Source organism: Anabrus simplex, chromosome 12, assembly GCF_040414725.1.
Source record: "Anabrus simplex isolate iqAnaSimp1 chromosome 12, ASM4041472v1, whole genome shotgun sequence".
Lineage (NCBI taxonomy): Eukaryota > Metazoa > Arthropoda > Insecta > Orthoptera > Tettigoniidae > Anabrus > Anabrus simplex.
Window position 1 is genome coordinate 76,979,043 of NC_090276.1, and position 18,557 is coordinate 76,997,599.

General features: G+C 39.6%; 1 protein-coding gene across 1 annotated transcript in view; it reads left to right on the forward strand.

The window, feature by feature from the left end:
• Ptp10D (Protein tyrosine phosphatase 10D) overlaps positions 1–18,557 on the forward strand; it is a 398,723-nt gene that overhangs the window by 315,070 nt on the left and 65,096 nt on the right. The window contains exons 21-26 of the mRNA XM_067156405.2: positions 547–653; positions 6,933–7,043; positions 8,445–8,640; positions 12,396–12,564; positions 13,592–13,844; positions 14,892–15,149. Coding sequence (XP_067012506.2) covers positions 547–653; positions 6,933–7,043; positions 8,445–8,640; positions 12,396–12,564; positions 13,592–13,844; positions 14,892–15,149 — 1,094 coding nt within the window. The remainder of the gene's footprint in view (positions 1–546; positions 654–6,932; positions 7,044–8,444; positions 8,641–12,395; positions 12,565–13,591; positions 13,845–14,891; positions 15,150–18,557) is intronic.

Consider the following 18,557-nt stretch of genomic DNA (forward strand, 5'->3'; position numbering starts at 1 on the left):
GCCTTCCTAAAGTTAGGGTGCGGGGATTATTCGTGTAAATACGGTAATTAAAATAAGAAGAGGGATTAAGGAATAAACTTGGTATGTGGAGTGCCCTATCTTATCTGAGTCTTGAACAGTAATGGTGAAGGAAGAAAATTGAATAAAGTAAAAAGATTAAGGGACTGTGAGGAAATTCAGGGTTAAGCTATTAAATAAAGAAGAAAGGCAAAACTGATGAAGACCCATATTACACTGGATGGACCTGGTTAAGAACAGTTGAGGTGAGATCGAATACTTGTCTCAATCCAGCTAGAGGTGACAATAGTTATAAATGTTTCCAGGTAAGATGGGCTGTGAAGGTTCTTGAGTCATTCACACAAGTTTGTAGACTGAACAGGCTGTGTGTGTGGTGTTTATTCAATAACAAACATCTTGGAGAAGGATTCACTCATTGTAGACATTGGGCAAGCCACTCTTCATCTCATTTTTCTTGACAAGTTCAGTATTATATTGTTCTGTTTGTTGATGGCAGAAATATTATTAGTTTGATTGTATTGCTTGCAGCACCTCCCAAGCCCAACAGCCAGGTGGTGCCCACGGAAGTATGTCGCAGCTCCACCACTATCCAGATCCGTTTCCGCAAGAACTATTTCTCGGAAAAGAATGGTGTTGTAAGTTCTCCTTTACATTGATTTAATCCTAAATGTATGTTTCACTCCATGAAGAGGTCTTCTCACGGATTTTTTGCTAAATTGACAAGATATTGAGGAAAATTCCATATGAAAAGTAAAGTCCAAGATGTTTGCTCCCGTTATCACTGTTTCTGTTGTCCTTCCTACTTGTCAGCCAGTAGGTATGTGCTACTTTGTGTGCCGCTGTATTACAGTTAGCTTGGGAGCCTTCCTTTGAACTTCGCAGTATGTCACCAGACTATGCAATCTGCAATCTAGACGTAATTCTTCCATCGTTGGCTGGTTTCCATACTTCCGTCTGACGGTTTTGTTACAAAGCTGTCGTGCAAATGGTCATGTCCACATTTCAGAATGATACAGCAGAACTAGTAATCATGTTGAGTTGAGAGATTGTAAGTTCCTTTCACCATGGGGAAACCAGGAGAGATTGTAAGTTCCTTTCACCATGGGGAAACCAGCTGGGGCGTGGTTTGCATTAAAGAGGTTTGGCCACTCTGGAGCTGTACGAATCCATTGCTCTTTCCATTCCTCTTTTAAATTGAAACCAGCATCCATTAGATTCTTAGCTGTTTTCATTGGTGGCTTATGGGATTTCAGCCTTTGTTTCCAGAGATCTGCAACATCTCTGTGGATAGGTAGAGTTGGATTGGACATGATCTTATCATATTCTTGAACAAGGGCTCTTGAACGTCGCAGGCTTGGTGGAGCAATGTGGGACAGAACTGGCAGCCAGTGCGTTGCAGTAGACTTCAGAGTACCAGAGATGATACGCATGGTGGTGTTAAGTTGTACATCGACTTTCTTCACGTGGCAACTATTAAGCCATACTGAAGAGCAGTATTCAGCTGCAGAATACACGAGGCCAAGCGCAGTACGTCGTAATGTGTCCGCTGAAGCACTCCATGAAGTTCCACACAATTTTAACATAATATTATTACGTGATCTCAACTTAGATTTTCAAGGTTTTCAAGATGCTTTCTATAAGATAGGGTTCGGTCAGGCGTTACCCCGAGGTACTTTGGATTAGGATTGTGCTTTAGCAATGAGCCATTGAAGCATACTTGGAGTTTTTTTATTAGCCAACTTGTTGTGGAGATGGAAGCAAGCAGATTCTGTCTTATTCATGCTGGGTTGTAGTCTCCAGTTTCGGAAGTAAGTGCTAAGTGTATTCAGGTCAGACGTCAGGATGGCCTCGGCATGGCTGAGATCTGGATGTTGAATGGCAATGGCTAGGTCGTCCGCATAAGAGAATTTAACTGATTTTGTCTCAGGAATATCCGATATGTAGAGATTGGATAGAAGAGGTGTCAATACTGATCCCTGGGGAAGGCCATTTTTTAGTTTCCTAAGACGACTGTCATCATACATGACGACACGGAAGAGCCTTTCGGTTAGCATATTGTTGATCAGTGTGGTTACAGTTTTGCAAGGGATAACTCGTTGCAGCTTCAGCATCAACCCTTGCCTCCACACAGTATCATATGCAGCCTTTAGATCTACAAAGACTGCAGATGTTTTAGTACCCCCTTTGAAAACCAGCCTCAATGTGAGTTGTTAGTGCTAGCACTTGGTCAACACAGCTTCGGTTCTGCCTGAATCCAGCTTGCTCTACTGGGATCACTTCATTAATGGCCGAACTAATTCTATTGTACACAAGTCTCTCAAGGAGTTTATAGCAAACACTCGGCAATGCTATTGGTCGGTAGCTATCGACTTGGTCTTCCGGTTTACCGGGTTTCAGAATTGCAATGATCTTGCTTACCCGGAATTCATATGGCAGATGTCCAGACGATAAGATATTAGAGTAGAATTTAGCCAACCAGAGCCTTGTGTTTGGACCACTATGTATCAGAAACTCAGGAAATATCCCATCAAAGCCAGCAGCTTTACCAGGTTTGAGGCTTTTAATAGCAGTATCTACTTCCAGATGTGAAAATGGTTCCGAGTATATAGAGTTCTCCTGCAAGTTGCTTTTCTGTTGTTTGAGCAACTTCTTTACTTGGACGGTATGTTTCTTATCAAAGGGCGCTCGTGACATATTAACAATATGTTCAGCTACTAGATTGGGGGTGATGCAACCTTTTCTCTTGTGGCAGGTTCTGTTTCCGGTAAGTTTCCTGAGAAGACTCCAGGCTTTTCTGCTGGACTGTTTGAAGTCCATAGTCTCAACCGTATTGTTCCACTTCTGCTGTCGAGATTCATCTAAACTCTGTAACACAGCACTTGCTATTTCAGGATCTCCACAAGTCTCACAAGTTTCATTCCATCCAGGGATATACTCTTTCTGCAGCCCTCTTGGAATATATTTCTTGGCAGTTGAGATAATAAGTCCAGCAAAACGTTCGTAGTTAGACTGAATAGGCGGTGTGAATCAGACACATTTGTCAAGATCTTCTGAAAAGCAATCCCACTTGGCTTTATTGAAATTCCAGCGTGGTCGAGGTGTGCTTTTAACCAAAGGTATTTGTATTCCTGTATTTATCATGACAGGTCTGTGTTGACTGTGGGGAAAGTTTTCTGTTACTTTCCTTGTAGAAGGCAGGACAATACCGTTTACATTTTCAGTGACAAAGCAAAGACCAGGATTGTATTCTCTCATCCAGCGGGCTGACTTAAAGGTTCCTCTATCTTTCACATCGAAAACCAAGTGTAGATTATTAGCTTCAGCCCAGGTGACTAGTTGAGAGCCACATTCATCTGTATCATCATATTTCCAGTTCGGATGGTGACTATTGAAATCTCCGACATATATTGCTGGATGATTCTGGGTGAGGAGCACTTCATTTGACCAAGCCACAGATGGTGGTTTATACACATTTACCACTTTGATGCCCGATATGTCAACAGTTACCACGTGAACATCATCGGTCACCGTTGCTGAAATGAGCCGAACATCTCGTAGATTCGAACGAGCATAGGTTGCTGCCCCATACATCTGGTGGTAGGTTGTCCCAATAGCGATATAACCAGGGATCTTGCCTTTTGATCTTAGCTGTTCCTCAGTCGCAGTATGAGTTTCTTGAATGGTCACTAAATTGATGTTGTTTTCAAGAAGGATTCTAAAAAAAATGTTCACTCTTCGATCTGGATATGCCTTCGATGTTTATTTGGCATATTCGTAAAGAAGGTCCTAGTATCTTTTCAGGTTGGTCCTGAGAAGGACCATTTGCAGAAGTTCTCTCTGAGTCCATTTGGCCAGGAGATCAACGTCTGTTGATAGTTTGGCTGCCGATTTGTTGTTGCTCGCTTAGCACCACCCGGGGAACACGTGCAGGGCATCACTAAGCGGGTTTCTCACTAATTGTGGAAGATCTGCATTCTCCCTTCACCAGTGGGGCTTCAGGGACTCTCCAGTGTGTGATTGTGATGCTTTAGTCCAGACCATGCATCATATAATGGATGAATGCCCTCTGCGTGCTTATGGTGGAGACCGAAAAGACTTTGCTGATGTCTCAGTATCCCTAAACAATTTAGATATCCATGTGTAATTGTTCCCTACTTACCATGTATTCTTTGCAGGTTTTTCTTTTGTATAATATTTGTATATTTGTATAATATTGTATATACTTGTCCACTGAACAGGAAGGGCTTACTAGAAAACATTGAAAAGACAGAAAGGAAGATCTTGAGGAAGATACTAGGGCCCAGGAAAGTGGGTCAAGAATTTAGACTGAGACCAAATGAGGAACTATACAAAAGGACCGAAAAAATCACAACATCCTTCAAGAAGAGAAGACTCTGCTTCTACGGACACATTAAAAGAATGCCACCAAAGAGAACAGCCAAGCGAATTCTGGAATACATGGAGAACAGGAAGACACAAACTAGCTGGCTTAAAGGGGTCAAGGAGGATATGGAGGAAAATAATATATCACAGCAGGCAGTGTACAACAGACAGGAATACAGAAAAATCATCAACAAAATTAAGGTATTCCAAGATCAAAGTAGCAAAAAACGGACCTGCAACAACTGGTCACGAGAACGTAAAGAAGCCCACTCCGAAAGGATGAAGAAGTACTGGGCCGATCGAAAGAGGAAGAACCGTAAATGAATGATGCTTAACGTGGTCCATAGTAGACCTATTCGAAAACAAGAATAATAATAATAATAATAATAATACCATGGGTAAATACCAACTGTATTTCTACCTCTCCTCCTCTCCCTCAATGACTGTGGATGTTAAACCTAGGGAGGGCCAATGAGCTTAGATGTTAGGCCCCTTTAAATAACAAGCAGCAAGCAAAACTAGAGAACCAGGCTGAGAATGGTATCTAATATAGTCATCCCTAGCCGCTGTAAGTGTTCTGAGACTTTGTACTGCATTTCATTAGTAACTAAATGATTTCTGCTACAGTTTCAGTTAGTTTGCATTTGTTTGAAGAATCATTTGTATAGTATGAAGTGACTCATCTGCATTGTCCATTTACATACTGTCCAAGGGGAAATTTCCTTTTCATTTTCTTTTGTAAACATCCTTATCAAAGAGGCTTTGTTTTCTTCCCTCCTACCAAGAAGTCTGTAAGGCCCACTTAGTGGCCATGGTTTAGCACGGTGGTTAGCTGGTTCGAGTCCCATCAGGACAGGAGAGGTGGGGGATCACTAAATTGTGTTCCAAAAGCCTGGGTTCAATTCCAAACCTCTCTGAAGTGTTTGTGCGGTGATTCTGGTGATGGCGATTCATCCATCGGAAGGAGGCGTTAAGCACTGAGCAGACCACTTTGATGTTATTTGATAGGAGTAGGCTATGTGCCTCTCCAGAGACCTCACGACATAATTGTAACAGTTCAATACTACTACTACTTCCTCTGGTGCTCTTTTCCATGTCAGAACTGCCATCTAAGCACTGTTGGAGGTTCTACGTCCAGAATAATCTTCCCTGCCCATGTCCTCTTTTGTTTTCTGTGGTCATTTAGATGACACTGCATTTATCATATGACCAACATAGCCTCTGTTCCTCTGTTTTGCGAGACTTCCCATGATTTCTCAGCTTAATGGACTACCTCCTCGTTGTCCGCCCGTGACATCTTGAACATTCTGTGAAACACCCGCTTTTCAAAGGCCTGTAAAGCAGTTCAAACTTTCAGATGACTTAAATTATTCAGCCAGGCATAAAGTTATGAAAGATGAAAGTGGTACACTTACGAATAAGACTGCAAAGAAAAATTGTAGATGGAAAAGATATTGGACAGTAACTTAAAAAGTTATTAAGCAGTGAATGGAGCTGTGGAATACTATCAGAGAAATGTAGAAAAGAAGTCTACAGAGAAGAAGTAGCTAGTAATATAACTTAATCCAAATCTCAGAGATATGATTTTTCATTTTCGAATCGCACGTTTATTGACAGGGATTTAAACGATGATATAGATGTTGATTCCCATAGGGAATCAGAAATATTTGTCCTGAATGAGTAAATTTATAATACCAATATAAATGGTCCATTATTGGACATTATAAATTTTCCAGCTAACTCATTCTTGGTTGCCAGCGTTTCGCCCTCGTGTGCTAGGGTGGGCTCATCAGTTGGTACCTAGCACACCTACTAATATGCACTAGCCAGCGTAGGCTACGCAGTGGTCTCCACGGTATGCACTAGCCAGCGTATTGGTAGGTGTGCTAGGTACCAACTGATGAGCCCACCCTAGCACATGAGGGCGAAACGCTGGCAACCAAGAATGAGTTAGCTGGAAAATTTATAATGTCCAATAACGGACCATTTATATTGGTTAGGGATTTAAACCTCAACCACCATGGTAAGAAGCCAGTGACGATGCCGTTTGGCTCTTCCCCCTCAGAAACAAGTGAACTGTGTACTGCGAGTCGTGTTCCAATAACATTCTTGATTTTGCGTCTGACTGACTACATTGTTTTAGTTTTTGGAGAAGGAGGCGATGTTCCATTTACGCAAACTTATTTGATTATTTTCAGTAATCCATCCCTCATCTTAAGACTTAATAGTACAGAGGAGTTCTAGATTAGCTATTAATATGACATCATTCTCTCTGGTTTGCAAGGTATTATATTTTTATTTCTTGACATGATATTTTAGTCTGTATCCCTGCTTGTATCAAGTGCTTTCCTTGCGCACATTCTACAGTTGTTTGTATCTTTGCCATAATTGAATTTGATCTTTCCAAATTTTATTTATGTAATACTCTTTCCTTCATTTTCAAAAGTCATCCATTGAACATATTATTTGTTTTATTTTTTAAAAACAGAGGACGTACTTCCTCTTAAAACACTAATCACTTCTCTTCACAGGTGAGGTCATATGCAATCATTGTGGCGGAGGATAATTCTAAGAATGCATCTGGGCTGGAGATGCCGAGTTGGAGAGATGTACAAGCTTACAGCGTGTGGCCACCTTATCAGGTAACTTACCAAGATGATGTTTCTAAGATTCTAAAGAACAATATGTTTGAATTTTTTGTACCGTCCTCACCTAAAGCAGGGAAATGGAGAGGATATGTTATAAGTTAATGTAATACTACAGAATTGTTCACACTGGGTAATTCTAAGATTCTTTATAATCTTGTCTGTCAGTCTTTGGTTCTGTCTAGCCATTCAAGTTGACACTCCAGTCTGTGTCTTTGCAATTTGACCTTCATTTCTTCACTGCATCTTGATATCCGGTTTTCTGTATAAATACATTCCAGTAATATGAACTCCTTGCCTAACCATTGTGGTCCAGCACGTGGTTACTCAGCTTGCCGCAGAAATGGGTACCAGCCAAAGGCGGCTGGATATAGAGCTAACCAGTTACTTCAGTAGCTGGGGTATTATATTCCTAAGCAGATGGTGTTATTGTTAGAGCTCTGAAGGAGTTGAAAACAACAAGAGTACTGTGCCCCATGGCAAATGCTATGCTTAAATTCATGAAATGCCCAGAAGTATTCAAAACAGCCAGGGTGTGATAAAGATATACCTACAGTAACTGGAGACCTTTTTCTATATTTTCAGTAATGAGACATATTATTGAAAAAGCCATTGATAGACAATTGCGAGTATTCTTAAAATTTTCAGCACCTTAGAGAGGTTTTATCACACTTCCTAATACCTATGTGAATATCTCGATTATTAATGGATTGCTCTGGAGTGCAAAAACTAAAGGACAAAACTGCTGTGTTTTCAGTCCCTGGAACGCTTTTCTTGACTTTTTGGCATTTTTGAGAAAAACGTACTATTTTCTCCAGAAGTACACATTAAAGGCCTTAACATTAAATTCTTGTTCTAAGATACAATTATCTTGTTTCTTCACAAATTGTATCACTCAAATTTCAAACTTGAATATTATTCCATAACTTGCCAATAAGAGAAGTCATGCGGGAAAGCAGTTTACAGTATCGTAATATACTGGACTTGATCTTATACGTTACATCTCGCACATACCATATACTGATATTTCAGCCTGTTCATCTAGCTCATTAGGCCATGGAACACCCTGCCTACCTGCCTTCAACCAAACAAGGGGTGGATTACAGAGATGGTTTGACTTCGAGGTGAGAGCAGACACGGTGTAACTTATTGTTATAAGTCTTTGTACGGTGTAACCTGTCGAACTATGTGCAAGATATAAACAAGGATTATTTTTCTCTCTCGATTCCATATAAAACATTGGGCTGTGAGATAGATACATGCAAGTAAATACAGTATTAGCAAACATTCACGATGTCCCAAGGATCATATGTCTTGTAGATACATGTTACATTCCATGTTGTTAATTTATAAAGTACCCAATAGAGTGTTCGTTATGTTCTGTGTTTGTTTTTACAGGTCATGGATCCATATTATCCCTTCACAAACTCCTCCGTAGAAGACTTCACTATCGGAACTGAGCATTGTGAAGTACGTGGCACTGGATACTGTAACGGGCCTCTCAAGGCAGGGTCGACTTATCGGGTCAAAGTGCGAGCCTTCACTGCTCCCGACAAGTTCACCGATACTGCCTACTCCTTCCCTATTCAAACAGGTACAGTATTCGGGACTTTGATAATATGTATGACGATAGCAATAGGGGCAGTTGGAATTGAAATGTTCGAAGCCAAGAGCATTTTGAAGACGCATTAGTTGCATAATATCAGCATCGGACCTAGAACTGTGGACGATCTTCCTGGAAGATTGTGTGGTATTTCATCAAGTGTGAATGCTCTGATTTCTAATTGTGATGGCTGCCAAGTACTACTTGCGGGTGGTTATATGGCTAAATAAGCGGAAGTACTTCAGCATAGAAGCAACTTGGCTGCTAACTTTGTTGACAGCTTTCAAATTGAGCGCTTGATTTTCAAAGATGTCTGTGGCAATGATTATTGTGTCGAAAACCCGACTGTATAGCCCAGACGGGAAGTCGTGACCACTGCGGAATGGCTACTAACTGGTAACTTCACTGTTTCTGTCTCATTCTTCTTTTCCATGCTGGCCTAACATTTTGGTTGAGCTCAAATGAACGGGTGCCATGGACATTCTAGAACATTCTGGTAACTTGGTGGATGAATTGGCGAGATGTAACAGGAAGTACTGGAAACTGTTGCACGAATATGACAGACAACACTTTGTAAGCTTGCAAAAATTTTGTTAAAAATAGGTATATCCTGGAAATTCCATTCTGTGTGCAAAATAATTTTGCTAGTTAATTTTTTCATAATTTTGTGTGATTAAAATATTTGTATATTTTACTGTCACTATAATGGAAGAGTTGGTGGTATTAAGTTGATATTTTGGCAGTATTCTCTGTTATACAGTGCTCTGGGTGAAAATCTCCGCAACACTTGCAGATAACCCGCACCTATGCTAGGGTTCAGTGCACTCGTTACAAACATTTCTATCGTAGTGAGGATTTATGTACCATGAATATTGTGTGCCAGGTTGGTGATACAGAAGTCTCCCAGTGTCAGTGATCAATTTCTAGAAAGAAATGTGGCACACATTTTCTTGAAACTTGATTCTTATAAATTTAGGACTTTGGTTCTAATATTATCTCAATTTTGCAGCTGTTTTTGCCGGTACCATCCTTTTATATATTAATAGTTCGTGTAACTTCCTTGTTCAATTCAGGCTATCTTTTCTCTCGCTCACAAATTCCTGTTCATATGCAGAAAAAATTTCATTGGCTCCTCATTGTTTGATATTTGATGGACCTCATTCTTTAGATCTTGTGAGGCTGGTGTCTTTCCCCCGATGGAATTCGCACTTGTCAGATGAATAACACCACCATCACAGTGGAGCACATGTACTTAGGGTTTCCTTCAACCTAAAATAGACATTAACCCTTTGCCACTCAGCCTATATGCAGGTGTTTGCTCGAAGATACTCAGACTAATTTTTGTGATTTTCCAAAGCAAATTACAAAAATTCAACACGTAAAGAGTTTAACACACATTAAAATAAAATTAATCGCACTAATACAGGAAACTATGAGCATTTCAGAAATGAATATACTTTGGACGTATTGTTATTGGTTGAGCCCCAAGAAATTATTAAATTTCGAAAATAAATTAAAAAAATAAATTATTGTTTTCAATGACAGAAAAAATAGACATTGTTGCGTCTTCCTTCTTTACTCTTAGACGTGAATGAAAGAACATTTAATTCTGAACAATTTGATATCAATATGATGTGTGTGCTGCAATTCACTCATGAAGCATTACACAAAGTTATTCAGTGTACATGTAACAGTCATCGATGTCAGGTCCTCGCGGTCTGATGCACGGTGAGCAGTTACGACGGTGTCACTTCCCACATAACGGGAATCACTTTCGGCAGGAGGAGGTCATTACTACTGTCTGAATCATCTGAAAATTCAAGGATATCGGCCTCATTTGGCCTTGAGTATCGCCTAGCCATTACGATAAAAAGATGACGCAAGCACGTGCAACAACGGAGTTATGAAAAGGAGTGAAATTGTAGTTTACGAAGTACATCGAACACACGATATACCAAAGAAACGAAATAAACTATAAACAAAACTCATAGCAAGATCAACTTGTTGTACTCATAAGCCAATCAAAACAGATCCACGCAATAACAACTTCAAATAACCACAACATAAACATTCACGGTCAACAGATTTCATTTGTCGAAAATAAAAATATTTTGTAGGGCTGGTGGATATATCTGTTGAGTTAAACGCAAATTCAAAGCTTTAAGCTACCGTCACAATCAACTGTTACGATTTAACAGCTACACAAATGACCAAAATGCGTAAATAAGACAGAGCCGATGTATCGGCGCCGTGAGCGTTTTCGCCATAACCTCTCGCGCCGATAGATCGGCGCGCTGAGTGCGAAAGGGTTAATAGAATGCAATATTTCATATGAACTTAAATAATAAAAATTTAATCTTTAAGAATTTCTCAGACAGAGATAGGAAAAGAAGTCTCAAATTCCTCAGAATTTTACTTTACTGATGCAGTGGGCCCAGCTGGAAAATAACGTAGGACTGCCGTAGCTTGGCTTCCATCATAAATGTGCACAAAGGTTAGCTTTTGTAGTCGCCACTTCACAAGCTGTCCAAAAAAAGTGAATTACAGCAAAGAAAACCTAAACACATCTGCGTGCTTTATCTTAATAAATAATATAAAAACTACTTTCATATAGGATATTGAAGAATTTGTTTGTATTTTTCTTGCCCCTTCAACATCCTAGTGTCAAACATTACATATGGTATTGAAAGGTGAAATGTCCAATTTGAAATATTAAATGCCAAGGAGCTTGTGCACTGAAAATATCAGCGACACAGAATATTACTTATGGGCTTATTATTGAAATATAGGATTGAACCAAGTTCAAATTTATTGAAAAACAAGTTTAGAATTAAATTTAAACTATTATGGATTGGTAAGTTTGTGGCAGTGCAGGAATGCTGACACTTTGTTTCCCCCACTTCTTGCCATTTAAGATTTAAAACTTTAATTTGGACATTTCAGATTTAGATACCAAGGATTAATAACTATTAGTAACTATACGCACTATTTTCAGACTAGGATCAGCCCATCAATCAGTTGGCATTAATCTGCATTTAGGGCTCTTGCCCAGACGGCAGATTTCCCATCAGTTGTCTACCTAGTCTCTTCTTAAATTAATTCAAAGAAGTTTGACATTTAATGAAATATTACTCCATTCCTTAATTCATCTTTCTATAATAAAAATATGCCCGAATTTACTATTTGATTGTTTTGGAGTTAGCCAAGCTGATTGCAGGATCTTTGGCTCTATTAGTAGGACCCTACCTCCATCAGAAATGAACTGTTGCCTTGTATCTTACAAGCACAAAGAGGCTATTTGACAAGACAGCAGTGTTGTCCCCTTGAATTCCAATTTTATCTCCATACTTTGAAAGTCTCCACTTCAGCTTATTCATCTTTTAATTTCTTTCCACTGACAGCTCAGACTGTACACTTTAGAGCTGCTTCAACTATCCACTGGTAAACTATTGTAGATGGCAGGTACACCGGAGCTAGACCGATTTTCACAAATTTCTCGCTTCCGACTGAGGTGTTGTATGAAGCTTATTTCAACTTGTACTTGCCTAATAAGGAGAGGCTGTAGTGTTCCGGACACTGAACATGCAGTACTTCACTAGACTATCTTAGATTAGTTTTTAAAACTACTGTATTAATTTTTTAATTTTGTTCTACAGTGTTGCTTGAAATGTTCGAGTTCTATAAACGTCTGTGTAAAATAGTGTTTATATAACATTGATCTAAAGGCATTAGCTCAACTGTTCCAGATCAAGATAACACCCCCATCATTGTCGGCGTGACTGTTCCTTTGGCTCTTCTGCTTCTTTTGCTGTTGGTGGTTATCCTCTTGCGCCGTCGACGTAGCTCCAACAGAAGGACCACTGAAACTCGTGGCAATGACAATTTGTCCTTACCCGACAGTATCATCGAGACAAGGTTGGTACAAATAGCAAACTGTAAGGAAAAACATCAACAGATAATGCTCTCTTCACCGTACCTCAGAACCTTAATTTTAGGAGAGGAAATTTTGAAGGAAAAAAATGTAAAGTATTTTTTTGTGTGTTTGTGGAACTTTGATAAATATTTATATTGAGAACAGTAAATTCTACAAGAAAATAAATTATAAAAATTATGGAGCAATTTGTTGCATCGTATCCTTGTCTGAATGGTCTCGAGTAATTGCGTATGGTTAATTTCTTTGTTCGTCTGCATGCGCGCTGCCAACCACTGCGGCCCTCCGTATTCCGATCTACATTACCAATTTGTGAGAGTACATATGAATTTTTTTGGTGCAAACTGAAACCGATCTGCAGAAATTCACTATCTTTTCTTCGGGAGACGTTGCACAATGTTCGTTTAGTTTAGACATGTACGACTAGCCTTACACTCCATAATTTATCTTTCAAGAATACATTTTACTTGTGGCTGCACATTCAGACTGTATGTCTTGTTTTCTGTTTTTGAAAACTTCACTTTTTGTCCTCGAACTGAAGGGCAGTTCTCTGTCTGAGATGAGCTTTATTTTTCCTGCCAATCGCTTACCATACTGCAACTCTGGTCCTCTCTGTACTTTCTTCCCGGAATACAATTACCAATTTGCTCTGCCTTGTTAATAGTATGGAGCTTTTCTTTACCCGTGAATGACGTATAATGAGAAGTTGTACAACGTGCTATTACTTGCCATGCAAATGACACAATATCTATGTGGCACATTTGTAGGTTGTGGTGGCTACAGAGTTGCCAACAAAATAGATGGTTGAAGTTTGATTTGTGTATGCCAGTAGCACTGAAGCAAACTCGATGCTAATAATACCTTCACCACAACTTTTCACCACCAGATTTTTAAAGAAAGTGCTGCTTACAAGGGACTGTGTTTGACAATGACTGAACTACTGTACATACATGAATTATCTCAGCACTTTGTCACTAGGAAAGTAACTAGAAATATTTGTATTGTTTTCAGCCGCCCCATTCGCCTGGATCAGTTTGCCGAGCATTATCGCATCATGTCGGCCGACTCAGATTTCCGCTTCTCGGAGGAGTTCGAGGAGTTGAAGCACGTGGGACGTGATCAGCTGTGCACTGCTGCTGATCTGCCTTGCAATAGACCCAAGAACAGGTTTACCAACATTCTACCGTATGATCATTCTCGCTTCAAACTTCAGCCCGTGGACGATGAGGAAGGCTCTGATTACATAAACGCTAATTATGTCCCGGTGAGTAGAGTGTACACCACTTTCTGACTTTATCACTCTTTGAAACAAAAGATTAACTAAGTGTGTAGTTATTAGTGCATATCACATCTTTGTGTGGAAGGCTTGGTTCATTTCGAGTCGACCGAGCTCGATAGCTGCAGTCGCTAAAGTGCGGCCAGTATCCGGAAATCGGGAGATAGTGGGTTCGAGCCCCACTGTCGGCAGCCCTGAAGATGGTTTTCCGTGGTTTCCCATTTTCACACCAGGCAAATGCCGGGCCTGTGCCTTAATTAAGGCCACGGTCGCATCCTTCCAATTCATAGGCCTTTCCTATCCCATCGTCGCCATGAGACATATCTGTGTCAGTGCGACGTAAAGAAAAAAGAAGAAAAAAGCATTTCAAGTCGAACAAAACACTCCACTAACGGTCAGGCCTTATGGACAACTGGGTGGGTGTCAATAAGGAACAATAAGGTCATAAGACAAGAACACTCTGACCTGTCTTTCTGTTTCTTCTGTTATGACCTGATAATGACAGGCCAGAGAAGACCACATCTATTTTTTCTCAGCCGTCAGTGAGCCCGTAACTTCATTTAGGTGGCATTTAATCTTGATGTGGAAAGAATGAGACAAATGGAATGTTGTTTGTTTCCTTTATTCTTCTAGTTATGGATTGAAGTGAATATTTTGATGGCAAAGAAAATAAGTAAATTTGTAAATATCCTCTCTGTCACTCTAGCTCGTAGCGTGAACATGTGTGAATTTGTGGCTGTTTCTGTTGCCATCGCTCTAAAGGTAAAATTATGCGAGACTTCAAAGACAGCAAACTCTATTTTATACTATGTTAGTTACAGATAAAATTGCACATTTCATTAATAATTCTTGTGATGTTCAAACATACTGACAGCAGTTGAACTGAATACCTAGTGAAGTACAGGGGGAGAAAATACAAAGTTTAAGGTATGGTCCACCACCTGTATTTCTGTTGTTTATTTGACTTTCTTCTTCCCCCTTCTGCTTACTCTTAAAATCTGAATGAATTGCGATAGTAATTCTCTTGTTCGGCAGGGTCACAATTCTCCACGGGAGTTCCTTGTGACGCAAGGGCCGCTGCACTCGACGAGGGACGACTTCTGGCGCATGTGCTGGGAGAGCAATTCTCGCGCTATCATCATGCTGACGAGGTGCATCGAGAAAGGTCGAGAGAAGTGCGACCACTACTGGCCCTACGACACAATGCCAGTCTACTACGGTGACATCTCGGTCACAATACTCAACGACAGTCACTATCCTGATTGGAGTATAACAGAGTTCATGATGCGAAGGGTGAGTATTGGCTGTAACTGTGACACGTAAGATAATGACACAAATTAATTGTAGTTTTCTCTTTACATTTACCAAGGGAGTTGGCTACGTGGTCTGGGTCATGAAGATACTTTTCATGGCTTTCCCATTTTCACACCAGGGATAGAATTCTATTAATCATTCCAAACAAATATTAATGTTATTATTTCAGGTTTATTGTATGTAGAAAGTCGTCATCGTCATCATCATCATCATCGTAATCATCATCATCATCGATGTCCCTCTCCAGTCGCCCGGGTCTGGTTATGTAGAAAGTAACTAAAACAAATTTAAATTAAATAAGATGGTTCCAAACTACTTTAGCAACTATTTTACGAATTGTAAACAAATACAAATCCAGTGAACATATCCTTCTGGCCGCGGAATAACCCCTATAATATATCATTCCGTTGTCTTATGTTAATTGTTTGTTATAACGGAAGCCATTTCTTGTGAGTTTCCAGTTAGTTAATCTGTAAGTTATTGAGTCTGTCAAAACTAATTTAGAAAATACGTGATAAAGAACAACACATTTCATCACATTGTATCAAATCACACTTCTGATTGTTAGATAAAATAAAACCTGCCTTCAACAGACCCTTGATTAAAGGGAAACTTGTCTTAAATGAAAATATTTTGTAGCCCCATGAATTTGGGGGGTGAAAACTTAATATTCATTGATTAAACGTAAACTGTGTTATGCAGACAACTGAAATCAAAATATGCATTTTTATGGAAAATTTCCAGGGTCTGGATTGCGGAGTTTGGAAAATTTTCAGGCACCCTGTGAAAATCTACCTTGTTTGCTGAAACAGTTGATTCTGTAGCTAGCAAGCAATTGGCAAATAAGTCTTAATTCTTTTATTCTCCAACTTACACATTAAAGTGTATGGCTAATTGCCTGTTTACTGTTGTCCAAACCTCTCCAAATTCTCACCTTAATGAGCCGTCAGTCAACAAATGTCTGCCTTTGTCTTGACCTTTGTCACTCAGCTTTCAGCATTGAAATGATCTTTTCTTAACTTACATTACTGACATATTACTCGTGCAACTTTTAGTGATACCTGGGCTCCCTAGTGCTGAATCGGTAGACCTTGGTTATCTTCGAGATTCGTATTGGCATCGCTGTGGGACATCTGGCGTACACTTTATGTACTAGTACTGTTGTTGTTTACACAGCAAAGCCAAACTATAGAATTCATGATAGGAACATGATTCGCATCGAGAAATGTTATATAATGTGTGTGTGACACAGTTGTTGGCTTAAGATAATAAAGGTTTAGAAAATTCATATAGATGGATCATATTATCGATTCAATTCAGATTTTATTTCCATTCAGTTGGCAGTATTACCGGAACCGGGAGAGCTGCCTCCTTACTCCTCACACCTGTAACATCAGGTATCACTAAAAGTTGCGCATCCAATAGTTTGGCAGAAGTCGTTACGGCTTCGAAAGCAAGAGTTGTGCTTGATCTCGACACGGAAGTGTGAACAAGATAAATTGGATGAATATTGAATTTTCACGACCGCATTGTAATCGAAACATACTTTCAACATATTAGGTCATGTTACGTACATGTAGTACGTGTTGAAGAGATGTTAAGTACAGAACAAAAATGGCCAGCCGGACACGAGTGGGATCCGAACCCACAACCTCCCGATTTCGCGTCGGTTGCTCTACCAATTGAGCTATGGTGGCCTAGGCCATCTTTGTTCTGTTTGAAAGGATCTGAGCTACAGGTCAGGCACTGCTGCTAGCACACTGTAGAGTGCGTTTAAGTCGCCCGTTGTGGGGCATGTCAATGAATATTGAATTTTCGGGTTCGGATCCCACTGGTGTCTGGCTGGCCATTTTTGTTCTGTACTTAACATCTCTTCAACACGTACTACATGTACGTAACACAACCTAATACGTTGAAAGTATGTTTCGAAGATAAATTGGAATGTACTGCAGGTATGAAGATGTTCAACTTCGGTAAAACTCAAGTGTACAAGATTTTAAAGAAAGAAAATGAAAAAAAAAAAAAAATTGAAGCGGTGGGGAAACTGTGCTAATGGAAAAATAAAGGGAGAACATAAGAAAAGTTAAAACAAAGATATAAATAAAATAGTTTGGGAGTGGTTTGTTAGTGTCAGGGCAAGATATCATTGCATTTCGGCTTGTATGTTACAGGAATATGCTAAGAAGCTGGCTGAAAAAATAGTTAAGACAGATTTCAAAACATCTAATGGATGGTTGGAGATTTTCTGCAAAAGACATTGGATAGTTTTTAACGAACTTTGTGGTGAATCGAGTGACGCCAATAGTGAGATCATTGCTGAATGGGCTTCTAAACTACCTTCCATAATTAGAACCCTGCGGGGATATGCAAAATATTATCCGCATCTGCACTTTCTTCATCCGCATCCGCGAATGGTTATCTGCGGATATTGCAACTGTTTAAGTATATTACACCAAAGATATTGAAACGGACAGATCTGTTAATGTAATACAAAGGGCCTGATACCTGGCACTAGCATCCCTACGGTGACAACTACCAACATATTGAACGGTTCTCTTTCGCAACATTTGTGCCTTCCTTCTACTAATTGCGGGCAGGAACCAGTAAAGACATTTACGTCTTTATGTACTCCAGGCTCATTATATATCACTACTCTCCCATACTATTGTCAAGGGTCGCCTCACTACAAGCAAAAATAACTGCATGAAATGTATGAAAGATTGACTTCTAGAGATAGTATAGCTGGATGAAAATCAATAAAACATCAGTATTTAAAAATTATCAGGAAAATTATCTGCTCTGCCATCCAGGTTGTATGCGCCAAGACACTAACTTCACAGATATCTGAACCAGAGAATACAATCCTGAAAACATAGCAAACTGCGATGAGACGGGACTATTTTTCCACGTGTTACCGAATAAACGTTTGTGTTTGAAAGGTGAGAAGTGTTCGGAAGAAAAATTGTATAAGCAAAGATTGACTGTTAGTGTTTTTATGTTGGGTGAAATGGAGAAATCCTTACTGATTGGTAAGGCTACTAAGCCATGTTTCTTCAGAAAAATTGATGTAAGGAACCTACCCATTGATTGCAGATTCAATAAAAAGGCATAGATGACATCACAGATCATGGAAGAATGGTTAATGGCATTTAATGGAACAATGAAAAGCCAAAAGCGGACACAATGGTTATGGCTTAATTAAGAATTTTACAAAAATCAGAAAGCAGAACAGGAGGTGGAGGAGGCGCCGAGTTCGAAGAAGTTTATGCAGTATGTTAACGACATATCAGTAGTTTAAATTAACTACAGCAATTTGTCCTATGGCAAAATGATTCTAATAAGCTTGGTGTGGTTTCTCAGGCTAAAGTGTTAGTGGAAAATCGAGCA